This window comes from Heteronotia binoei, chromosome 1 (genome assembly GCF_032191835.1).
Source record: "Heteronotia binoei isolate CCM8104 ecotype False Entrance Well chromosome 1, APGP_CSIRO_Hbin_v1, whole genome shotgun sequence".
Classification (NCBI taxonomy): Eukaryota; Metazoa; Chordata; class Lepidosauria; order Squamata; family Gekkonidae; genus Heteronotia; species Heteronotia binoei.
In genome coordinates, this window is record NC_083223.1 from 2,393,843 (window position 1) to 2,419,799 (window position 25,957).

The 25,957-nt window shown below is 46.0% G+C and overlaps 1 protein-coding gene across 1 annotated transcript; it reads left to right on the top strand.

Annotated features, from left to right (window-relative positions):
• Nucleotides 1-6,651: 6,651 nt before the first annotated feature.
• On the top strand, nucleotides 6,652-23,759 carry BTBD3 (BTB domain containing 3). Its single transcript, XM_060262348.1, has 4 exons — nucleotides 6,652-7,078; nucleotides 7,522-7,612; nucleotides 9,191-9,309; nucleotides 22,725-23,759. Exons 1-4 carry the CDS (start codon nucleotides 6,762-6,764, stop codon nucleotides 23,755-23,757), a joined length of 1,560 nt encoding a protein of 519 aa, XP_060118331.1. The 5' UTR covers nucleotides 6,652-6,761; the 3' UTR covers nucleotides 23,758-23,759.
• Nucleotides 23,760-25,957: the final 2,198 nt, after the last annotated feature.

Consider the following 25,957-nt stretch of genomic DNA (forward strand, 5'->3'; position numbering starts at 1 on the left):
TTGGCATGCAGAAGGTCCCAGGTTCAATTCCCAGCATCTCCTGTTAAAAGGACCAGGCAGGAGGGGATGGGAAAGACCTCAGCCTGAGACCCTGGAGAGCCATGGAGAGGGGCCATAGCTCAGTGGCAGAACATCTGCTTGGAATGCAGAAGGTCCCAGGTTCAATTCCCAGCATCTCCTGTTAAAAGGACCAGGCAGGAGGGGATGGGAAAGACCTCAGCCTGAGACCCTGGAGAGCCATGGAGAGGGGCCATAGCTCAGTGGTAGAGCATCTGCTTGGCATGCAGAAGGTCCCAGGTTCAATTCCCAGCATCTCCTGTTAAAAGGACCAGGCAGGAGGGGATGGGAAAGACCTCCGCCTGAGACCCTGGAGAGCCATGGAGAGGGGCCATAGCTCAGTGGCAGAACATCTGCTTGGCATGCAGAAGGTCCCTGGTTCAATTCCCAGCATCTCCTGTTAAAAGGACCAGGCAGGAGGGGATGGGAAAGACCTCAGCCTGAGACCCTGGAGAGCCATGGAGAGGGGCCATAGTTCAGTGGCAGAGCCTCTGCTTGGCATGCAGAAAGTCCCACGTTCAGTTCCCGGCATCTCCCGTTAAAAGGACCAGGCAGGAGGTGATGGGAAAGATCTCAGCCTGAAGAAGAATTGTAGATTTATACCCCGCCCTTCTCTCTGAATCAGAGACTCAGAGCAGCTTACAATCTCCTTTATCTTCTCCCCCCACAACAGACGCCCTGTGAGGTGGGTGGGGCTGAGAGAGCTCTCACAGCAGCTGCCCTTTCAAGGACAGAGTCTCAGAGCAGCCTACAATCTCCTTTCCCTTCCTCCCCCACAACAGACACCCTGTGAGGTGGGTGGGGCTGAGAGGACTCTCACAGCAGCTGCCCTTTCAAGGACAACCTGCACCAGCGCTATGGCTGACCCGAGGCCATTCCAGGAGCTGCAAGTGGAGAAATGGGGAATCAAACCCGGTTCTCCCAGATAAGAATCCACGCACTTAACCACTACACTAAACTGAGACCCTGGAGAGCCCCTGCCAGTCAGAGTTGACAATATGGACCTTGATGGACCAGTGGTCTGTCTGATAAGGAGCTGTGCCTCAGTGGCAGAGCATCTGCTTGGCATAAGTTCCCAAGTTCAATCCCCGGCATCTCCAGTTCAAATGACCAGACGGGAGGTGATGGGAAAGACCTCTATCTGAGACCCTGGAGAGCCCCTGCCACTCAGAGTAGACAATACTGACTTTGAGGGACCAAGGGTCTGGTTCAGTGCAAGGCAGCGTCATGAGAGCTGCATAACCTACTCAGTCAATCCTGCTGCAAGAAAGAGCACTGGGCTATTGCACAAAACTGTTGAGGCTGGATCAAACCTGACAAAAAAAAAAGTGGGATTGGCGCCATTATCCGTGCAGTGTCCCAGTGCCCCTCTGAGCCATCAGGAAGGCAGCTGGGTCAAGGGCACCTTGTGATTTTGGGGAAAAAAAGAAAATCGATATAATGCAATTGCAGCTGATGGGCAGAACAGCAGAAAGGATGAATCCCCCCGTCTGCCACATGGAGGGCACTGCTGCCATTAATTCCAGAAATCTGTGCTCTGTCATAGTTGCGTATGTTAAGGCATTCGGAACAGACTGAGCCGTTACGGAAGACGGGGCTGCTCCTGAGAATTGTGTTCTTGCGTCTGAGTTTCTCTGCTGGTACCCATTGATGCTGACCCTGGGAGGGGACTCTTCCAACACGATGACATCACATCCTGCGATGTTCTTCATCATGTGAGGGAGAGGGAAGAGCAGAGCGTGGGAATGCCATTTTTCATGGCAGCCCCACGTCTTTGGTAACGTCGAGTTCCTTTTCATCCTGTACTGGTACATTCAGCCAGCTCGGTGTAGAGGTTAAGTGCGCAGATTATGTGAGAGAACCAGGTTTAGTTCCCCACACCTCCACTTGCAGCTGCTGGAATGGCCTTGAGTCAGCCATGGCTCTCATAGGAGTTGTCCTTGAAAGGGCAGCTGCTGTGAGAGCCCTCTCAGCCTCACCCACCTCACAGGGTGTCTGTTGTGGGGGGAGAAGATATAGGAGATTGTGAGCCACTCTGAGACTCTGTCCTTGAGAGGGCAGCTTCTGGGAGAGCTCTCTCAGCCCCACCCACCTCACAGAGTGTCTGTTGTGGGGGGAGAAGATATAGGAGATTGTGGGCCACTCTGAGACTCTATCCTTGAGAGGGCAGCTTTTGGGAGAGCCCTCTCAGCCCCACCCACTTCATAGCATGTCTGTTGTGGGAGGGGGAGAAGATATAGGAGATTGTAAGCCACTCTGAGTCTCTGATTCAGAGAGAAGGGCGGGGTATAAATCTGCAGTCTTCTTCTTCTCTCAGCCCCACCCACCTCATAGCGTGTCTGTTGATGGGGGGGAGAATAGGAGATTGTAAGCCACTCTGAGTCTCTGATCCAGGGAGAAGGGCGTGGTATAAATCTGCCCCCACCTCACAGGGTGTCTGTTGTGGGGGGAGAAGATATAGGAGATTGTAAGCCACTCTGAGTCTCTGATTCAGAGAGAAGGGTGGGGTATAAATCTGCAGTCTTCTTCTTCTCTCAGCCCCACCCACCTCACAGGGTGTCTGTTGTGTGTGGGGGGGAGAAGAAATAGGAGATTGTTAGCCGCTCTGAGTCTCTGATTCAGAGAGAAGGGCGGGGTATAAATCTAAGGTGCTATTCTTCTTCTAAGGTGATATTCTTCATCATCATCATAACCCCTACTGGGATAAAGAATTGTTGCTGTTATTATTACTATCTCATAGCCGGAGCTTGCATGTACCCATGGGTGTTCTACAACTTTGTAGCCATCCCGCTTGTACAGCTGTGTTCTGCTTCTAGAGTATATCAGGGGTGGCCAGCGCTAGCTCTCCAGATGTTTTTGCCTACAACTCCCATCAGCCCCAGCCAGCATGGCCGATGGCTCGGGCTGATGGGAGTTGTAGGCAAAAAAAAAACACATCTGGAGAGCTACCGTTGGCCACCCCTTGGAGTATATCATTTAATATGGGGGCATTAAAATACTGGTACCCTGCCTTTCTCCAAAGACAGAAGTCTTCTAATAAAATAGAACATGGTGAGTGAGAAATACGATTTTTTTAAAAAAATAAGTCAAGAGTATCAGTGCAAATGGAAGCCCGAGAGCCCTAATTCATTTACAGTCTTAATGAAGTCCTCATCATTTATCACAAAAGAAGAGCCTCAACAGGGAGTCCTTTGAAAAAGAGGGACCTTTGCAGGCCTTTCTAAGAATAGGTGGCTGTGGGTGCCTTCTGTCCCTCCTCTGGTAGCCTGTTTCACTCAGTGACCGAGGAGATCTTAGACGCAGGCAACGTTCCCTCTAAGGTGCGGAGTCTTGTGAGCAAAAATCCTACTTTGTGAGCTACTGGCATTCGAGTTGTGATCTACTGCATAAATTAGGTTGCTTTAGGGCCATTTTTCCTGAGCTGAGACAAAAATGTGTGAGCCGGAGGCTAAAGAACGGCGAGCCGGCTCACACTAACTCAGCTTAGAGGGAATGCTGGGTGTGGGAGGAGCAAAGAACCGTTACCAGAGAAGACATCATGAGTAGAAACTAGAGAACGGATGTGAGGATGATCTGGCTGTGACATCCGTCTCCCCACTGATCGCCAGTGTTGATTCGGCTGATCTGGCTGGCTAGGCAGGTGTCCCCCACCTCCCTTGCTGCTCCATGTGTGTCCCTTCTGAAGCTGTGTGCTTGGTGGAAGAGGACGGCCATCCCAGATAGAAGGAGTTTACCATTCTTTGGTCAAGGGTGTACAGTAGCTGCACTCCCCTGCTAGAACTCCAAACGAGAGAGCCAGTCTGGTGTAGAAGAAGATGAAGATATTGGATTTATATCCCGCCCTCCACTCCGAAGAGTCTCAGAGCGGCTCACAATCTCCTTTCCCTTCCTCCCCCACAACAGACACCCTGTGAGGTAGATGAAGATATTGGATTTATAACCTGCCCCCCACTTTGAAGAGTCTCAGAGCGGCTCACAATCTCCTTTCCCTTCCTCCCCCACAACAGACACCCTGTGAGGTGGGTGGGGCTGGAGAGGGCTCTCACAGCAGCTGCCCTTTCAAGGACAACTCTGCCAGAGCTATGGCTGACCCAAGGCCATGCTAGCAGGTGCAAGTGGAGGAGTGTTTTATCAAACCCGGTTCTCCCAGATATGTGTCCGCACACTTAACCACTACACCAAACTGGCTAACAGCACAGACTTTAATCTGAGGGAGCCAGGTTTGATTCTCTGCTACTCCACATGCAGCTGCTGGTGTGACTTTGGGTCAGTCACAAGTTCTATCAGAGCTGTTTGCTCAAGAGCAGTTCTCAAGGGAGCTCTCTCAAACACCCCCCCCCCGCGGCTGTCTGTTGCTCCTCCACTTGCAGCTGCTGGAGTGGCCTTGGGTCAGTCATGGCTCTTGCAGAGCTGTCCTTGAAAAGGCAGCTGCTGTGAGGGCCCTCTCAGCCCCACCCACCTCATAGGGTGTCTGTTGTGGTGTGGGGAGAAGGTAAAGGAGATTGTGACTGCTCTGAGACTCAGAGTATATGGCGGGATATAAATCCAATATCATCTTCTTCATTCTTCCCTAATTGGAGCCTCTGTGTTATCTTTAAAAGCAGCCCCACGTAGACTACGTTAATGAGACAGAAGAATTTCAGAGCAAGAGCCAAGCATCTGCCGTACAAACGCGGCTGCCGTTGTGTTACACAATCGCCCTTGCGCCACTTCTTCCCCCTCCCTTTTGTGTGGCATCTTTCGGGCAGCAGGTGTCAGCAAGGTGCGTCAGCCGAACCTAGAACAGGCTGCAGGGCTTCTGTGGCACTGGGGAGCCTTTAAACGGGGAATGTTTTATTCTTTGTGACACCGTTCGTGTGCTTGAGAAGGCAGTGGCTGCTTGAACACACCCCCGGTGAGTCTCTGCGGACATCTGCCTCCTCTAGCGTCGACGTGCTGCGATGAGTTAGAGACAGGAGCGTGGCCAGAAGCATTTACCATTTTGGAGCCGCAAGCCCATTTTGTGGTACGAATTGTCAACGACATTCCTATAAGGACTCCGCTGCCGGGTTCCTTCCTGCACTGTTATTCTGAGCACAAAGCCAGAGAGTATTTAACGAGGAAGGAAATGCTTTAACCTCTTGGATGCAGGGCGCTGAACAATTTTTGCCATAAGTTTGAAGGCTGACGGTCGCTTGTTTCCGGCACGTTTCTAGCTGAAAGTGATGGGTTTTGATTTTTTCTTATGCTCTCTGCCAGGTTCTGTGATGTTGCAGATCAAGCCATGCGCAAGGGAAATGTGACAGCGCATTTTACTGCTTGGTGACTTCAGCGGTGTATCAGCACAGCCCGGGGGCCGGGGGTGGTCTTTTATCAGGCAGAGAGAAGACCCTGGCTAGTTCCTAGCATTTGCCCCTCTGGGTGAAATAAAAATGCACAAAGTTTGCGACGGTCTCTCTCTCTCTCTCTCTCTCTGCCTGCAAAAAAGTATGTTGTGCGCTAATACAGAAATTGGGACCCGGCACTGGAACAGAGACCGCTCTACCAGGCTCTGTCCCGGCGCTCAGTCCAAGTGGTGTTTGCATATTAAAGATTTTGTCAGCACAGAATTTTTAGCTGAGCGCCTTCTATATGAAAAAGTATCCCCCACGCCACACCAGCAACTGAAATGTGTAGAAATTTATATCTGGTGCGCACATGGAATGATTTTTTTGCTGTGCCGCTATGCAATCATCTCGGGTGTAATTTGACCTAATTAGCCTACCCTTCGTCTGTTAAGGACTTTTAGGCTAGCAGCAAACACAGGGAGTTAAAAGCCCACACCGTGACCTCATCTCTGTTCATTTCGCTGGAGGGTAGAAGCGGCACTGAAACCAGGGACGGTTAAAAGGGGTGTCAGTCCGCGAATCCGTTTTCATCTCAATACAAAATCTATCGGATGCGCTCGTTTTGATGACTCTATGGGAAAGAATTTGCAGGATAAAGGGGACTGGGTACTTTGGACTCTGTTTATGTGCCTCTTGCAAGCATTTTCTCAGTTTTGCGAAAACCCAATTACATTTACTTTCTTGCTTTTACTGATTTCTGTGTGTAAAAATCAGCATGGTAGCTTCTGAGCCAGAGACTTCTACCAAATGCACACCTTCACATCACCTCTATCGGACTCACTCTGAGCGAGTCCCTCTCGCTGCTTAAAACCCATCATTAGAGGAGAGCGCAGCCCCCTGGCTTTTTAATATTAGAGCTGTGCACATCCACCGTGGGTATATCACTGTGCTGCCAGCCCAATCCTTGCTAGCGACTTCAGCTATTGGCTCAGAACACTGCCCGTCACACCTCCCCTGCTCAGATCCCTTCAACACACAACTTGAGCCAGCTGACGAGCGAGCGGCACCGTCTCCCTCTCGCCTGCTGGCTTCTTCAGGCAGCAGCATCGCCCTGATGCAGTTCCCAGACGTTTGGGGGGGAAGCTCGCACAAGTAAATGAAGCTGGGAATCATGATGGGGAAGTGTCTAACCGATCAAGTATTGGATCAAACTTAGAGGGGGGAAAAAAAACCCTGATATTTTCTGCAGCATCCCGGAAAAAAGGTCACCTTGCTGGGAAGAGAAGCACAATCTCTCATCTTTTGCTGCTGTTTTAGCACCTTCTGTGCTCTCTCTCTCTCTCTCTCTCTCTGTTTCACTCCTGGTTAGGCTCTCTGATTAAACAGACAAGGAGACTCATGGTAGATGACAAGGGAAAGAGCATGAAATGTCTCACCTTCTTCTTGATGCTTCCAGAGACGGTCAAGAACAGGTCCAAGAACAGGTCCAAGAAGGCCAACGGCGCTAGCAGCAGCAAGTTACCCCCCGTTTGCTATGAAATCATCACCCTGAAGACTAAGAAGAAGAAGAAGATGGCTGCAGACATTTTCCCCCGAAAGAAGCCAGCGAACAGTAACGCGGCGGCTGCCCAGCAGTATCACCAGCAAAATGTCAATAACAACAACATCATCCCCGCTCCCAACTGGCAAGGACTGTACCCCACTATCAGAGAGAGGTGAGTTTGCGTTTAACTTTGCCGGCAATCTGGAGCGAAATGTTTTCACCGGGCAGGATAGTTTTGCTTGTCGCTCGTTGCTGTTCAAAAGGGGGAGGGGTGTGTGTGTGTCTTTTTTCTAACAGTGCAGATCTCCTGTTCTCGTTCTGCAAAAGCTGCCTTGTTGTTTTTTTTAAGTTGCTAGATGGGAACATTGAGAATGTGCTTTCCTTTTGCATTTTACTTCCTCCCCCTCCCCCCCCAAAAAACAGCTTCTCACCCAAGCTTTTTTGGTAACGTGCTTTGAATCAAGTCCAAAAAGAGAGAGAGTAGTTAGTGATCATGAAGTCCTTTAAAGTGTTTTTTTTTTTTTATTTTCCTGTGCTGCTATCGAAACACCAATGGGAGAGACCTCAGCGAGCATACCGCCACCCCTAAATTAACACGTTTCCCTCTGCTTGTAGAAATGCGGTGATGTTCAACAATGACTTGATGGCAGATGTTCATTTTGTGGTGGGGCCACCAGGCGGGACGCAGAGGTTGCCGGGACACAAAGTAAGCATCGACTGCGTTGTGTTTAGCCTTAACTTGGGGAAAGTGATGGAAGCCTCAGCATCTGTTCAGACTGAGTTTAGGCGGTAGATTTAGGTGGGCAGCTGTGTGGGTCTGAAGCAATAGAACAAAGTAGGAGTCTGGTAGCATAATGAAACTTAGAACAAGCATCTCCCCAGGACTAAACAGGGATATTGGTTTGTTATCTCATTACATATGCTAAACCCATTCTCACCAAGTAGAGCTATATATCACAGTATTCCAGTGTATTTCTCTTTTTAGAATAGTGTGTCAGAATAATGTTTTTTGTATTGACGCACTCGAATAGAGGACATTGGCTGTTTATCTCATTACATGTACTAAACCCATCTTCCATTATATTTTCATGTATTATTTTTTTTTCTAATGGCAAACTAGAATGATGTTTATAATGTATGTTACATGATAGAAAGCAAATTAGGTGGACAGGAACACTTCTAGGAAAGACATATCCTCAGTTTAACCCAGACTTGCAAGCAACAGAGCAATTAATAGACTCCATTTATTGCCTCGTGACACTTTTAACCATCATTCTTCCATTCTGACATGTTACTGTTTTATTGGTTTCCCACGCAAATGCTATCCAGACCAAACGTTCTTTCCGTTTGTTAATTTCGCTATTTTGCCATTGGACTCTTAACTTTGTACCACTTCTTCACCACTGCCCACCAGCTATATGTAGCTCCGCCCACTGTACACCATTCCGTTGTCTGATGAAGTAGGCATTCGTACATTCTGAATAAAACTTGGTTGGCCTTAAAGGTGCCCCTGGACTCCGACTTTGTTTTCGTGTGGGAGGCTGGGACTACAGGCTTTTAAGCATCTTTGCCCAGTGAAATGCTTTAGCAGTTCCCCTCTTATTAAGCACTATGTCAATGCAAGAATGCGCCTCCCCAAATACCTCCCCCCTTGCATTTTTAAATATCTCAGGGCAGTCCACGTAATTCTCCTTTTATCTTCACAGGATAGTTGAGGCTCAGAGATAGTCAGCTTTCTAGCTTCCCAGGGATATGAATGGAGGAGATGCTGTGGCTCAGAGATAGAGCATCTGCTTGGAAAGTAGAAAGTCCCAGGTTCAATTCCCGACATCTCCAGTTAAAGGATTTGGCAATAAGGTGATGGGAAAGACCTCAGTCTGAGATTCTTGGAGAGCGGCTGCCAGTCTGAGTAGGCAATACTGACCTTGATGGACCAAGCATCTGATTCAGTGTCAAGTAACTTTGTGTGTGAGTTCATGGTCTAATATTCTGTGCAGTGCACCAAAGTAGCTCTCAGTAAGGGTGACACGAGCGGGTTTAAGAGTTAATGGGTTTTCCAAAAGCCAAAGGGAAAACTGAGCAATTATCTTAGCGAACTTTGCTGTCAAAACGAACAATATAAATAAATCAGATGAAACATCGAACTCATGCAAGGCTCTCCAGAAACCAGTTGTAGCTTTTGTGGGCTTGTTTTCAGAGTTTGCTGCGACTCCTCGTTTCTGTTTTGTTTCGGCAACAGATTTTGTTCTGAAGCATGAAATAACATTTCCCTTTTCACAAACAGTACGTCTTAGCTGTCGGGAGCTCTGTGTTCCATGCAATGTTTTACGGGGAACTCGCAGAGGACAAAGACGAAATCCGGATCCCAGACGTGGAACCTGCCGCTTTCCTGGCCATGTTGAAGTAAGCCTTCTTTGTTGGAAGTAAACTCTGGACTAGTCAAAGTTGGGCATCATTATGAGCGGACCAAGTCCTATGAAGAAAGGTTGAAGGAGCCGGGCCTGTTTAGCCTGGAGGGGAGGCAGCTGAGAGGTGATAGGATCACCATCTTCAAGGACTTGAAGGGCTGTGTTATTGAGGATGGTGTGGAATTGTTTTCTGTGGCCCCAGAAGGGAGGACCAAAACCAATGAGTTGAGATTAAATCAAAAGAGTTTCCGGCTCAACATTAGGAAGAACTTCCTGACCATTAGAGTGGTTCCTCAGTGGAACAGGCTTCCTCCTTGGGAGGTGCTGGGCTCTCCTTCCTTGGAGGTTTTTAACCAGAGGCTCGATGGCCATCTGACAGCAATGAAGATCCTGTGAATTTAGGGGGAGGTGTTTGTGAGTTTCCTGCATTGTTCAGGGGGGTTAGACTAGATGACCCTGGAGGTCCCTTCCAACTCAGGAGGGGGTGGGCTCTCCTTCCTTGGAGGTCTTTAAACAGAGGCTAGATGGCCATCTGACAGCAATGAAGATCCTGTGAATTTAGGGGGAGGTGTTTGTGAGTTTAGAGCGGTTCCTCAGTGAAACAGGCTTCCTCCTTGGGAGGTGGTGGGCTCTCCTTCCTTGGAGGTTTAGAAACAGAGGCTAGATGGCCATCTGACAGCAATGAAGATCCTGTGAATTTAGGGGGAGGCATTTGTGAGTTTCCTGCATTGTGCAGGGGGTTGGACTAGATGACCCTGGAGATCCCTTCCAACTCTATGATTCTATGAATGGAGAAGCAGACACAGGAAAGCCATCACATCTTAGCAACAGGGTTTCTGTAGCGGTACGTTTTTAATTCTCTGAAAGATTTCACTGGTCAGTTATGTTTTCCCACCCTCAAAAATCTCTTGCATGTTAAGTCAGCATAGTCTACTGGAAACTTTGGGCAGACCTTTGATTAATATGCAAAGAAGGGGTTATAATTTTGAAAGTGCTATCCTCCCTGGTTTTACCTTGAAAACATCACCGAAACATTCTGGTTCCCCATACATACATACACACACACACACACACACACACATATATGTATGTATGTATGTATGTATAACATTTTCAAAATTTCATGTCAAAATTATTGTGAGCCCCTCCCCGTCCCCCTGTTTCTTCTCTTTCTTCGTATGTAAAGAGAAACAGGTTGTTGACCTCTTAGCTCAGGAATTAAAGTGAAAGTTGTACATGCAGATCTTTTAAGGGTTTTTTTTTTTTTTTTACACAGTAATATTATTCAATTCCTGCTGTGGTATATGCCACTATTTTTTGTACCTGGTAATGTCATTGATTAGGGTGGCAGCTAATCATGTAACAGATAGGTATTAGAGTCTTTATTGGGCTGCTTTAGGTTATTAAAAAAAATGCTTTATTCCTTTTCCTTGAAATAATTGATACCACTTGTAGCTGCACAGTATATCAAAGCAGACATGTGAGGTCTGTCTAGGGAAGACGGCTTTCATAGCATATTACAAACTGGCAAGTTGGTAAAATGTGGTTTGCATCCTGTTACCATTAGGTGGATCTGTAACTGATTGACAGATCACACCCAAAGAGTGCTTGTGAGTAGTTCCTCATCCTCTTGGAGAGGAGTGATAAGTGGAATGCCTCAAGAATCTGTCCTGGGACCTGTTTTGTTCATCATCACATTTTATTTGTATCCCGCCCTCCCCGCCGAAGCAGGCTCAGGGCGGCTAACAGCAAGCATTCAATACATACATTGTATAATATAACATTTTAACTACAATTAATTAAAATCCATTAAAATTCTAAAAACAATAAAATTAATATTTTGTGCTATTACCCAGATGGCAAGTTTTACTTAGCAGTTCTGCTCAGTGAAGGCCATTTGGAACAGGATGGTCTTGCAGGCCCTGCGGAACTGTTCGAAGTCCCGCAGGGCCCGCATTTCTTCTGGAAGCTGATTCCACAGCTGTGGAGCCATAACAGAGAAAGCCTGGGTACGGGTACTCTGGAGTTTTGCCTCTTTTGGCCTGGGGATAGTCAGCAGGTTCTTCCCTGCTGACCTCAGTGCTCTCTGGGGTTTGTGCGGGGAGAGACGGTCCCTAAGGTAGGCAGGTCCTCGGCCATATAGGGCTTTAAAGGTAATAACCAGCACTTTGTAACGAATCCAATATATAACTGGGAGCCAGTGCAGTTCACGCAGCCCCGGCTGTATGTGCTCCCACTTTGGGAGCCCCAGCAGCAGTCTAGAGGGTCTAGCAGTTCAACATCTTTATAAATGATTTGCAGATGATACTAAATTGGGAGGGGTAACAAATGTAGTAAAATACAGAAGCAGGAGACGGGATGATCTTGACAGGCTGGAAAACTGGGCTAAAACCAATAAAATTAATTTTAACAGGGACAAATGTAAAGTTCTATATCTAGGTAGGAAAAATCAAATGCGTCATTATAGGATGGGAAGACTGGTCTTGGCAGTAGTATATGTGAAAAGGATCTAGGGGTCTTAGTGGACCGTACACTGAACATGAGTCAGCAGTGTGATGCAGTGGCTAAAAAGGTAAATGGAATTTTGGGCTGTATCAACAGAAGTACAGTGTCCAGATCATGTGAAGTGATGGGATCACTTTACTCTGCTCTGGTAAGACCTCACCTGGATCATTGTGTTCAGTTTTGGGCACCACGTTTTAAGAAGGATATAGAGAAGATGGAAGGTGTCCTGAGGAGGGTGACGAAGATGGTGAGGGGTCTGGAGACCAAGTCCTATAAAGAAAAGTTGAAGGAGCTAGGGATGTTTAGCCTGGAGAGGAGGCGACTGAGAGGTGATATGATCACCATTTTCAAGTACTTGAAGGTCCATCATAGACAGGATGGTGCAGAATTGTTTTCTGCAGCCCCGTAAGTTCTGGAGGTCTTTTGAGGTTTTTAAACAGAGGCTAGATGGCCATCAGACAGCTATGCTGATTTTGTGAATTGGGCAGATCATGAAAAGGAGGGCAGGAAGGGTTGCATTAGGGCTTAGTTCTTGTAGCCCTTTTCTGCACACCCTGGGACACGCTGATCGCCACTTTGGGGTCAGTCAGCAGTTTTTCTGCAGGCCAGTTTGGGAAGGGATCCTGGAGGGGTTTTGCCATCTTCTGGGTCTGGAGCAAGGGGATGTGTTTTGGTTTGAGGTACTTGTGAAGCTCCTGCATTGTGCAGGGGGGTTGGAGATCCCTTCCAACTCTGCAATCCTATAAGTCTTCCAAGGTGTAGCTATGTCTTTTTTTTTTTTACCAGATGAGTCAGAAATATCAAAGCGGTTGTGCTTTGTTTAGCCTTTAAAAGACAGGCTTAGTTCTTGGTGAAAAGTAGAAGCTGGCTATAGACAGCTTCAAGAGGAGACTGGATGAATATCTGGAGCAGAGGTCCATTTTGGTGTTGGGGGGCACAGTGGGAGGGCTTCTGGAGTTTTGGCCCCTCTGGTGGACCTCCTGATGGCCCCTGGGTTTCGGCCACTGTGTGACACAGAGTGTTGGACTGGATGGGCCATTGGCCTGATCCAACATGGCTTCTCTTATGTTCTTATGTGACACAGAGTGTTGGACTGGATGGGCCATTGGCCTGATCCAACATGGCTTCTCTTATGTTCTTATGTGACACAGAGTGTTGGACTGGAGGGGCCACTGGGCTGATCCAACATGGCTTCTCTTATGTTCTTATGTGACACAGAGTGTTGGACTGGAGGGGCCATTGGCCTGATCCAGCATGGCTTCTCTTATGGAAATGGTGGCAGCTACAAGCATAAGCAGGATGTCAACAGTCTACCATTCATTCCTATTGTAAGCAGAGGCTGTGCCCAAAGCTGCATATGGGTTCTTCAGATAGACCTTATTCACGTAGATTCATTGTGGTCGCTTGATAGAGCTTTGTGATAATGGTGTTATCTTGCTTAACACAAATACTAAAGGCAAGGCACAGATCACAACACATTTAAGTGTGCTTAAATCCCCATTGATTTCAGTGGACCCTCAAGCATGACCAACTCTGTACTTGACTCCCTATTCCGTGTATACAGTAATGGGGAAACATAAGAACTGGTAAGATAGGCAGAGGTTTACCGAAGAACAGGGGTGGAATTCTAGCAGGAGCTCCTTTGCATATTAGGCCACACGCCCCTGATGTAGCCAATCCTTCAAGAGCATATAAAGCTCTTTTTTGTAAGCTCTTGGAGGATTGGCTATATCAGGGGTGTGCGGCCTAATATGCAAAGGAGCTCCTGCTAGAATCCCACCCCTGCCTAAGAATAAGGTTTTTAACAATTGGGACATCACTAGCAGACCTGGATGGATTCCAGTTGCATAACAAACACAGGATTGTATATAGAATCAGGTGGATCACCATGTTGGTCTGAAGCAGCAGAATAAAGCTGGAGTTTAGTGGCACCTTTAAGAAAGACCAGCAAAGTTTTATTCCGGGTATAAGCTTTTCTGGGCATGCATGCTTCTTCAGATACAAGGTTTTATATATACCATATGGATACTCCTTGATATCATCATTCCATATTTCTTTGATAACTAGTTTCTCATCTTCCTGTTGAAATTTGTCAAAGTTGTATGCAGAAACTAAAATATGCAATAGGAATTTTATATATATATATATATATATATATATATATATATATATATATATATATATATATATAAGCAAAAAAATATGCAGTACATTACTACAGTTATACGTATGATAGAAGAAGATATTGGATTTATATCTCGCCCTCCACTCCGAATCTCAGAGTGGCTCACAGTCTCCTTTATCTTCCTCCCCCGTAACGGACACTCTGTGAGGTGGGTGGGGCTGAGAGAGCTCTTGTAGCAGCTTCCCTTTCAAGGACAAACTCTGTGATAATTGTGGCTGACCCAAGGCCATTCCAGAAGCTGCAAGTGGAGCAGTGGGGAATCAAACCTGGTTCTCCTGGATAAGAGTCCGCACACTTAACCACTTCACCAAACTGGTTCCCTATACAGTAATGGGAAAACACAAGACTTGGCAAAATGGGCAGAGGTTTACCATAAGAATAGGAGTGGAATTCGAGCAGGAGCTCCTTTGCATATTAGGCCACACACCCCTGATGTAGTCAATCCTCTAAGAGCTTATATGGCTCTTTTTTTTTAAGCTCTTGAGGGATTGACTACATCAGGGGTGTGTGGCTTAATACGCAAAGGAGCTCCTGCTATAATTCCTGCTGGAATTGATATAGATTATTGTTGTCTTATATAAGTGTAGAAATAAGCATAGGCATGAACATAGACAATCATTTATGGTCATGTACTTTATCTACAATATCTATTTCCTACATAAACTACAATACTACGCTGATCTGTTTATTACAGTTGTCAGTCAGAACTTACTTGATTGCATGAGATTTATTTATATCTACACTACATTTTCCTTGCTTTTTTTTCTTTATTCTCTTTTCTTTATTGCTTCATATTTAGCATTTCATTATTAAAACACACACTGCCTGATTTTGTCTCTTAATCACTCCCTCCTTTAACAATTTAATTGTCAGTCATATAGTCAAAAGGTAGCTTTCATTTTTCTTGAAATTCTGAATTTCAGTCTTAATAAGATGTTAGTTTTGCCACTGTCAGACATTCAGTTAATTTGTTCTTCCATTCCATCTGTTCTGGGCATTTCTCCACCATCCGTTTGAAGGCAAATGGCACCTTTGCTGCAGTGATTTCTGCGGATCATGTTTTCCATTCCTCCTCCCTCCCGCTGTGGCCCAGGATACCCAGAATGGTACGCTTGGGGGATCTCCATGAATAGATTGGGGGAGGAGTTGGAGACCCACCACAGGAGAGTGGAATAGCATCCCCCCAACACAACCCCCCTACCCCTTCTACCCATGGAAGTTCTAAAAGGGAGCCAAACCAGTATGTTAAGCGTTGTGTTAAAAGCAGATGTGCTGTATGCAAATCATACATAAGATGATAGGGGGGAAGTTTGTTTCAGAGGTTGGACTACTGTAATGCCCTCTACATGGGGCTGCCCTTGTGTCGAACTCGGAAATTGCAGCTGGTGCAGAATGCCGCGGCCCGGCTGTTACTGGGCCTCCCAAGATGGGGGCACATACGACCGGGTCTTCGGTCTCTGCACTGGCTCCCAGTAATATACCGAGTTCGGTACAAGGTGCTGTTTATTACCTTTAAAGCCCTATATGGCCTGGGACCTGCCTACCTGAGGGACCGTCTCTCCCCACACGTTCCCCAGAGAGTACTGAGATCGGGAACCCAAAACCTTCTCGCTATCCCCGGGCCAAAAGAAGCCCACCTTAAATCCACCAGGGATAGGGCTTTCTCTGTTATGGCCCCTACATGGAATCAGCTGCCGGAGGAGGTGAGAGCCCTGCGGGACCTTGTTCAATTCTGCAGGGCCTGCAAGACAACCCTCTTCCAGCTAGCTTACACCTGACTGACGAGAAACTTAACGTAGCTTTCCAGACTTTTGTTATATATTCTGTTATGATGCTTAATGTTTTAAATGTTTTAAATATTTATACATCTAAATGTTATTAATTTTATGTTTGACTCCCTGTTGTAAGCCGCCCTGAGCCACCTCGTGGGAAGGGCGGGATATAAATCCTAAATAAATAAATAAATAAATAAATAAAGAGTGTAGCTGTGTTGGTTGGCAGTTAGAGAACTAGGTTTCAATTCATCGGCCCCTCAGAAACCAACAAAAAAACAGTTGGGGTTGTGGGGGGTTTTTTTGGCCACTGTGTGACACAGGGTGTTGGACTGGATGGGCCATTGGCCTGATCCAACATGGCTTCTCTGATGTTCTTATGTGACACAGAGTGTTGGACTGGATGGGCCATTGGCCTGATCCAACATGGCTTCTCTTCTGTTCTTATGTGACACAGAGTGTTGGACTGGAGGGGCCACTGGCCTGATCCAACATGGCTTCTCTTGTGTTCTTATGTGACACAGAGTGTTGGATTGGATGGGCCACTGGCCTGATCCAACATGGCTTCTCTTATGTTCTTATGTGACACAGAGTGTTGGACTGGAGGGGCCACTGGCCTGATCCAACATGGCTTCTCTTGTGTTCTTATGTGACACAGAGTGTTGCACTGGAGGGGCCACTGGCCTGATCCAACATGGCTTCTCTTGTGTTCTTATGTGACACAGAGTGTTGGATTGGATGGGCCACTGGCCTGATCCAACATGGCTTCTCTGATGTTCTTCTGTGACACAGAGTGTTGGAGTGGATGGGCCATTGGCCTGATCCAACATGGCTTCTCTTATGTTCTTCTGTGACACAGAGTGTTGGATTGGATGGGCCATTGGCCTGATCCAACATGACTCCTCTTATGTCCTTATGTGACACAGAGTGTTGGATTGGATGGGCCATTGGCCTGATCCAACATGGCTTCTCTTATGTTCAACAAGAGTTCAGTCAGAACAGAAACTTTGTTTTTTTCAGGTGCTACTGGGATTGACTCTCGACCAATTTGTTGTTTCACAGGTTCTGAATGCAGAAGGGAGGAAAATTATTTATTTTGCTTGCCAGTTATAGACAGAAATGAAACCTAACTCAGTGTGCATCGTTTATGGTCCCAGTGACTCTTTAACTGCTCCATTCCATCTGTCAGAGAGGCAGCATCGTGTAGTTGTTAAGAGTGGTGGACTGGGTTCTGTGGAGAACTGGGTTCGATTCTGCATTCCTCCACATAAGGGGTGGCCAGACTTGCTTAACATAAGAGCCACGTAGAATAAGCACCACATATTTGGGAGCCGCAAGACATGAATGCTGGATGTTTAAGAGCCACAAGAAAGGAAGGAAGGCAAATAGATGGGGTGAGGGAGGAGGGAGAGGTGGAAAGAAAACAACTTTGCATGCATTCTCGAAGCTGCTGGCTGGCTTGGCTTAGAGAAGTGATTTAAAGAGACAAATGCCTTCTCCAAGCTGGCTGACAAGGCAGTGGGGGCTTCAAGAGCCACACAAATTGTGTGAAAGAGCCATATGTGGCTCCTGAGCCACAGTTTGGCCATCCTGCTCCACATGGAGCCAGCTAGGTAACATTGGGATAGTCACAGCTCTTCCAGAGCTCTGTCAGCCCCTCCCCCCAGAATAGGTCTAGCTCACCAACAGTAAGAGAGTCAGAACTTAAGGTCGCCAGACAATCTTCATATCTCCTGCCTATATCACACACGTCACATGATAATCACATGATAAAAATTCAGCAGCAGTTCAACTGCTGTGAGTTAAGGTTAAGAACATAAGAGAAGCCATGTTGGGTCAGGCCAATGGCCCATCCGTCCAACACTCTGTGTCACACAGTGGCCAAAAGAAACCCAAGTGCCATCAGGAGGTTCACAAGTGGGGCTAGAAGCCCTTCCACTTTGCCCCCACCCCAAGCACCAAGAATACAGAGCATCAATGCCCCAGACAGTTCCAAAAATATGCTGATGGACCTCTGCTCCATATTTTTATCCAATCCCCTCTTGAAGCTGGCTATGCTTGTAGCCGCCGCCACCTCCTGTGGCAGTGAATTCCACGTGTTAATCACCCTTTGGGTGACGAAGTACTTCCTTTTAAGGTTTTTTCTCCGGAAGTATTTAGACAAAAATTCCTCATTCTACTGTTTGCCATATATGATTATGGCTCTTTCACATGTAACTGATGGCAAGTTAGATATTTACCCTTTTCCAAAGTCATCTTCACTTGGTTTTCTTTGTGACGCTGAATAGCTGTTGTCTGCTGTCATAGCTAGAGGTACGTGTTAGGGCAGTTGACATTTATGGGTGCTTCTGTCGCACAGTAAATGAGCATCGTTCGTCTGTAGAGGAAGCTTTAAAGGGGCAAACGTGAATCTTTTTTAACAAGAGCTTAAATGGGATTGACCCCCAGAGCTCTGCAAATTAGTTTGAAATATTTTCTGCACCTTTCAGGAAGAGAAGCACAAACAGTGCATGGATTTAAAATGACGAATGCTTAATTATCTTCATTTCTTTTCCCTATACTAATATCAGTTCGTCAGAGGTGTTCAGAACAGATTCACTTGATGCAGTGAAGTTAAACAAAAGCCCAACATGTTTCCCCAAAAAACGTTTGGCTACCTATCCAGTTTTTCCATAGTGAAATCTCTTGCGATAGACTTGTTTCTATTTTACCTGTACGGTAATTTTAGAGCAGGAATAGCTAAACTTGCTTAATGTAAGAGCCCCATAGAATAAACATCAGATGCTTGAGAGCTGCAGGATCTGAATGTCAGGTGTTTGAGAGCAGGCAGGAAGGGAAAATAGATGGGGGAGGGAGGGTGAAGGGAGAGGTAGAAATAATGCAACTTCTAACTTTAATTGCACTCTCCAAGCTGCCAGCTGCTTGGCTTGGAGAAGTGTTTTAAAGAGACCAATACCTTCTCCAAGTCAGTCAACCATGCAGTGGGAACTTCAAGAGCCACACAATGTGTGCGAAAGAGCCGCATGTGGCTCCCAAGCTACAGTTTGGCCACCCCTGTTTTAGAGGCTGTGGGTAATGATGGATATTTTTATGAATGATGAATCATAAGACCATCACCCAGGTAGCAAAAGCAATGTGTCCTGCTTACACCCAAATCCTTCATTTTGTTGAAATTATTCTGGTTTCAATTGTAAACTGCAAAAGAAGAAAGGCAATTTTGATCCGATTGAAATTCCAGTGTGCACTGCACTAACAGCAGCCAAATTGAAACCACTTTAACAATTTAATCCTAATTTTCAACCATATAATCTGCAAACCATGCAGTATTCCAGTGACCAAAAATCCATGCAGTATTCCAGTGCCAGAAAAAGCGCACACAGTCTTCCAGTGACCAAAATATTTCATGCAATATTCCAGTGCCAGAAATCTCACGCAGTATTCCAATGACCAAAAATTAATGCTGTATTTCAGTGACCAAACATTCACGTAGTATTCCAGTGACCAGAAATTCACACAGTATCCCAGTGACCAAAAATAATAATAAAAAATGCAGTATTCCAGTGCTGAGAAATTCACACGTATTCCAGTGACCAAAAAAATCAAGCAGTATTCCAGTGCCAGAAAAATTTCATTCAATATTCCAGTGACCCCAAAAAAACCATGCAGAATTCCAGTGCCAGAAAAATCTCATACAGTATTCCCGTGACCCCCAAAAAATCATGCATTCCAGTGCCAGAAAAATCTCATGCAGTATTCCAGTGACCAAAAATAAATGCTGTATTTAAGTGACAAAACATTTACGTAGTATTCCAGTGCCAGAAAAAGCTCATGCAGTATTCCAGTGACCAAAAATCAATGCAGTGTTGTATTTCAGTGTCCAAACATTCACGCAGTATTCCGGTGGCCAGAATTTCACACAGTATCCCAGTGACCAAAATAATAATAATAATAATAATAATAATAATAATAATAATAATAATAATAATAATAATAATAATAATAATGCAGTATTCCAGTACTGAGAAATTCATACAGTATTCCAGTGACCAGAAAATTCATGCAGTATTCCAGTCCCAGAAAAATACCACGCAGTATTCCAGTGACCAAAAATTGACACAGTATTTCAGTGACCAAACATTCACACAGCATTCCAGTGACCAAAAAACTCATGTATTCCAGTGCCAGAAAAATACCACGCAGTATTCCAGTGACCAAAAATTCATGCAGTATTCCAGTGACCAAAAAATTCATGCAATATTCCAGTGCCAGAAATCTCACACCGTATTCCGGCGACCAAAAATTAATGCTGTATTTCAGTGACCAAACATTCACACACTATTCCATTGACCAAAAAATTAATGCAGTATTCCAGTGCAAGAAAAAGTTCACACAGTATTCCAGTGACAAAAAAATGCAGTATTCCAGTGCCAGAAATCTCACAGTATTCCATTGACCAAAAATTAATGCTGTATTTCAGTGACCAAACATTCACGCAGTACTCCAGTGGACAGAAATTCACACAATATCCCAGTGACCAAACATTCACGCAGTACTCCAGTGGCCAGAAATTCACACAATATCCCAGTGACCAAAATAATAAAAATGCAGTATTCCAGTGCTGAGAAAATCACACAGTATTCCAGTGACCAAAAAATGCATGCAGTATTCCAGTGCCAGAAAAATCTCAAACGGTATTCCGGTGACCAAAAATCAATGCTGTATTTCAGTGACCAAACATTCACGCAGCACTGCAGTGGCCAGAAATTCACACAATATCCCAGTGACCAAACATTCACGCAGTACTCCTGTGGCCAGAAATTCACACAGTATTCCGGTGACCAAAATAATAAAAATGCAGTATTCCAGTACTGAGAAATTCACACAGTATTCCAGTGACCAAAAATTCATACAGTATTCGAGTGCCAGAAAAATCTCAAACAGTATTCCGGTGACCAAAAATTAATGCTGTATTTCAGTGACCAAACATTCACGCAGTACTGCAGTGGCCAGAAATTCACATAGTATCCCAGTGACCAGAAAAAATGTATGCAGTATTCCAGTGCCAGAAAAATATCATGCAGTATTCCAGTGACCAAAAATTGATGTAATATTTCAGTGGCCAAAATTCATGCAGCATTCCAGTGACCAAAAAACTCATGCAGTATTCCAGTGCCAGAAAAATCTCATGCAGTATTCTAGTGACCAAAAAATGCATGCAGTATTCCAGCGCCAGAAATCTCGCACAGTATTCTGACGACCAAAAATTAATGCTGTATTTCAGTGACCAAACATTCACACACTATTCCATTGGCCAAAAAATTAATGCAGTATTCCAGTGCCAGAAAAAGCTCACACAGTATTCCAGTGACCAAAAAAAATAATGCACTATTCCAGTGCCAGAAATCTCACACAGTATTCCAGTGACCAAAAATTAATGCTGTGTTTCAGTAACTAAACATTCACACAGTACTCCAGTGGCCAGAAAGTCACACAGTATCCCGGTGACCAAAATAAAAATAAAAATGCAGTATTCCAGTGCTGAGAAATTCACACAGTATTCCAGTGACCAAAAAATGCATGCAGTATTCCAGTGCCAGAAAAATCTCAAACAGTATTCCGGTGACCAAAAATTAATGCTGTATTTCAGTGACCAAACATTCATGCAGTACTGCAGTGGCCAGAAATTCACACAGTATCCCGGTGACCAAAATAAAAATAAAAATGCAGTATTCCAGTGCTGAGAAATTCACACAGTATTCCAGTGACCAAAAAATGCATGCAGTATTCCAGTGCCAGAAAAATCTCAAACAGTATTCCGGTGACCAAAAATTAATGCTGTATTTCAGTGACCAAACATTCATGCAGTACTGCAGTGGCCAGAAATTCACACAGTATTCCGGTGACCAAAATAATAAAAATGCAGTATTCCAGTACTGAGAAATTCACACAGTATTCCAGTGACCAAAAATTCATACAGTATTCCAGTGCCAGAAAAATCTCAAACAGTATTCCGGTGACCAAAAATTAATGCTGTATTTCAGTGACCAAACATTCATGCAGTACTGCAGTGGCCAGAAATTCACACAGTATCCCGGTGACCAAAATAAAAATAAAAATGCAGTATTCCAGTGCTGAGAAATTCATGCAGTATTCCAGTGACCCAAAAAATCACACAGTATTCCAGTGACCAGAACATTGCAGGTGGGCTTCTGCAATGACTAATCGCTTTTGTTAAAATTGTAAGTTAACACACTTTTTTCACCGTCTCAAAAAAAGGTGCTTATCTAGAGGCTGTCTGAGTATACTATGTGATTAATATTTAATCTATTAATGATGTTGTGAAAAGGTGGATGATTAACCTGCTGACAATTCTTTCATCCATTGGCAGCTCTACAAGTTACATATTTTGATGTAAGCATTTATTGAATAAATGTTAGTTTCAAAGGGGAGGTATGCTGGTCTGCTATAGAACAACTAGATTTGAATCCAGTTGCACCTTAGAGAGAAATAAAATTTTGAGGAACATGAGCTTTCAAGACTCAAAAGTTCTGATAAAGGGAGCTTTGACGGTCAAAAATACCTTGATAATGTTCTGGGTCTCTAAGGTGCTACTGGGCTCAAATCCATTTGAATAAATGTTATTTTGTACCATACTTTTGCCTTTTGCTGCTACTATTGCTGACCAGTGTTCCCTCTAAGCTGAGTTAGTGTGAGCTAGCACACAGATGTTTAGCCTCCAGATCACACGTTTTTATCTTAGTTCAGGAAGGCTGACCCCAAAGCACAGTAATTTATGCAGTAGTTCGCAGCTTTAATGCCAGTAGCTCACAAAGCAGAATTTTTGCTCACAAGACTCTGCAGCTTAGAGGGAATATTGTTGCTGACCGGTGTCCCTCCCTTCCTCCCTCCACTAAGCAATAGCATCACATTGTCTGTCTCCTCTTGCAGGTACATATATTGTGATGAAATCGACTTGGCTGCCGACACGGTTCTCGCAACCCTTTACGCTGCCAAGAAATACATCGTCCCTCACCTTGCCCGGGCATGTGTGAACTTCCTGGAGACCAGCCTGAGTGCAAAAAACGCCTGCGTGTTGCTCTCCCAGAGCTGCTTATTCGAGGAACCGGACCTGACCGAACGCTGTTGGGAAGTGATTGACGCCCAGGCGGAGCTGGCTTTGAAGTCCGAGGGGTTCTGTGACATTGATTTTCAGACGCTCGAAAGCATCCTCCAGAGAGAGACCCTGAATGCCAAAGAGATTGTGGTTTTTGAAGCTGCTCTCAACTGGGCCGAGGTGGAGTGCCAACGCCAAGAGTTGCCCGTTAGCATAGAAAACAAGCGGAAAGTCCTGGGGAAGGCTCTCTATCTCATTCGCATCCCTACAATGGCACTGGACGACTTTGCCAACGGGGCCGCTCAGTCCGGCATCCTGACCCTCAACGAAACGAACGATATCTTTCTCTGGTACACGGCGGCCAAAAAGCCAGAGCTGCAGTTTGTGAGTAACGCCCGGAAGGGGCTCGTCCCCCAACGCTGCCACCGTTTCCAGTCTTGTGCCTACCGCAGCAACCAGTGGCGCTACAGGGGCCGATGTGACAGCATTCAGTTCGCCGTCGACAAGCGAGTTTTCATCGCTGGGTTCGGGCTCTACGGCTCCAGCTGCGGGTCGGCGGAATACAGCGCGAAGATTGAACTGAAACGGCAAGGCGTCATCCTAGGGCAGAACTTGAGCAAGTATTTCTCAGACGGATCTAGCAACACTTTCCCGGTGTGGTTTGAGTATCCAGTGCAGATCGAACCAGATACTTTTTACACAGCTAGCGTGATTCTGGATGGCAACGAACTCAGCTATTTCGGACAGGAAGGGATGACAGAGGTTCAGTGCGGGAAAGTAACTGTACAATTCCAGTGCTCTTCGGACAGTACCAACGGCACTGGGGTTCAAGGTGGGCAGATTCCAGAACTTATCTTTTACGCCTGAAAGAAGACATTTTCCACAACAAGGAGAGTGTGATGACATGATTTATATGTCTGGTTTCAGACCCCGTTTGATGCTTAGCTTGTTGTCTGCAGAGATGTGATCGGTTCCGGTAATATGTTCCTAAATGCAGTTTTTTTTTTTAACGATTGCTGTACTCTACTAGCCAAAATGTCATATTTGACTGAAAAGTCCCCAGAACCAGCAAACTAAGAGTCAGAGATTTCCAGTCTTCCCACAGTTAAGTTGTCCTCACCTGCAGAAGAGCAAATAGATGTTCCCCCACTATCTCTGGCACCAATACAGTTGTTTCCCAATTTGTTAAATAAGTGGGTTGGTTTTTTCCTTCTGCCCTCCTTTCCCTTTACCCACCCCACAGACAGCTTCCTTACAGACTTCTTGGGGCTGAGGTTAGTTGTGTTTTTTTCTGTTTCTTGCGTGCCCCCCTAGACGAGGGAATGTTGGCCAGACAAACCGTATCTTTGGAGCTGTCGTGCACGTTCTACTCTGATGTCGAGCAGCCTCTTTTGTTTGAGAAGGTCTCTTTCTTTGCAAACAGTGGAATTTAGATATTAAAAATGTAGAGCTGGGGCTCAGCCGTTGACTGCCGTCCACATACCAAACCATTTCAATTTTGCCAGCTGTTCTTGCGATAGCTGCAGTTGCAAAGACACCTTTTCAAGGAGCACAGTGGGTCATGCAGCAGTGAAAGAGATGGGTGAGCCTTGCTTTTTTATCTGCAGCTCTGTGGAGCTTCTTTTCAGACTTATTTAGGTCTGGGAACACTGGCATATGTATAACCCCCCTCTCCCTGTATTGTGCCAGTGTATTGAAGCAAATAACCTTGACTTGGATGACCCAGGATAGCCTGATCTCATGATACCTTGGAATCTAAGTAGGGTTAGTCGAGAGTTGCTATAGTGATGCAGGCAGTGAACCTCTCTTGCCTTGAAATCTCAGAAGCTAAGCAGGGTCGGCACTGATGAGTCCTTGGATGGGAGACCCCCAAGGAAGCCCAGGGTTGCTACGCAGAGGCAGGCAAAGGCAAAACCACCTCTAAATGTCTTTGCCTTGAAAACCCTGCGGGGTTCTCGTAAGCAGGCTGAGACTTTATGGCACTTTCTACCACCATCTACCGCTTGTCCTGACCTGGATGGCCCAGGCTAACCCAATCTTGTAAGGTCTCAGAAGCTAAGCAGAGTCGGTCTTCCTGATGTCCCCATCCTCATCCTGCCCTCCTTAGCCTGGCTGTCCTTTTCCCTTCTGTCTTCTTGGGCTGCCTCCTCTCCTTTGTGATGTCAACTGGGCCTGTGACGTCATAGAGAGCTTGTGTTGCCAGGGAGTGTCATTGGCTGTCCCTGGAGGGAGGGGCAGGGGGGTCCTTTTCCCTTTTGATCTCCTTGCCTGCCTCATCTCCTTTGTGATGTCAGCAGGGCCTGTGATGTCATAGACAGCTTGTGTTGCCAGGGAGTGTCATTGGCTGTCCCTGGAGGGAGGGGCAGGGGGGTCCTTTTCCCTTTTGATCTCCTTGCCTGCCTCATCTCCTTTGTGATGTCAGCAGGGCCTGTGATGTCATAGACAGCTTGTGTACCAGGGAGTGTCATTGGCTAGTGGGAGGGGGCAGGGGGGTCCTTTCCCCTTCTGACCTCCTTGCCTGCCTCATCTCCTTTGTGATGCCAACAGGGCCTGTTATGTCATAGAGAGCTTGTGTTGCCAGGGAGTGTCATTGGCGGTCGCTAGTGGGAGGGGGCAGGGGGTTCTTTTCCCTTCTGACCTCCTTGCCAGCCTGATCTCCTTTGTGATGTCAGCAGGGCCTGTGATGTCATAGAGAGCTTGTGTTGCCAGGGAGTGTCATTGGCGGTCGCTAGTGGGAGGGGGCAGGGGGTCCTTTTCCCTTCTGACCTCCTTGCCTGCCTCATCTCCTTTGTGATGTCAACAGGGCCTGTGATGTCATAGAGAGCCTGTGTTGGAGGGAGTGTCATTAGTTTAGTTGCCCTGGTATGTTTAAAAAAAGGAAAACTGCATAACTTGGGGGCCACCTTGACCTGGACAGCTCAGTCTAGCCCAATCTCATCAGATCTCACAAACAATCAGGGTTAGGCCCGGTCACTGTAAGTTGGATGTGACTTGACGAAAGTTTCCATCACCATTGAATCAAACGGTCCTTCCAGCACTGCAGTACTTGAGCAGTCGTGGTAGCATT

Coding starts and splice junctions, on each gene's coding strand:
- BTBD3 (XM_060262348.1), top strand. CDS start 6,762: ATGGTAGATGACAAGGGAAAGAGCATGAAATGTCTCACCTTCTTCTTG. Junction 7,613..9,190: donor AGAGGTTGCCGGGACACAAA/GTAAGCATCGAC, acceptor TTTCACAAACAG/TACGTCTTAGCTGTCGGGAG. Junction 9,310..22,724: donor GCTTTCCTGGCCATGTTGAA/GTAAGCCTTCTT, acceptor CTCCTCTTGCAG/GTACATATATTGTGATGAAA.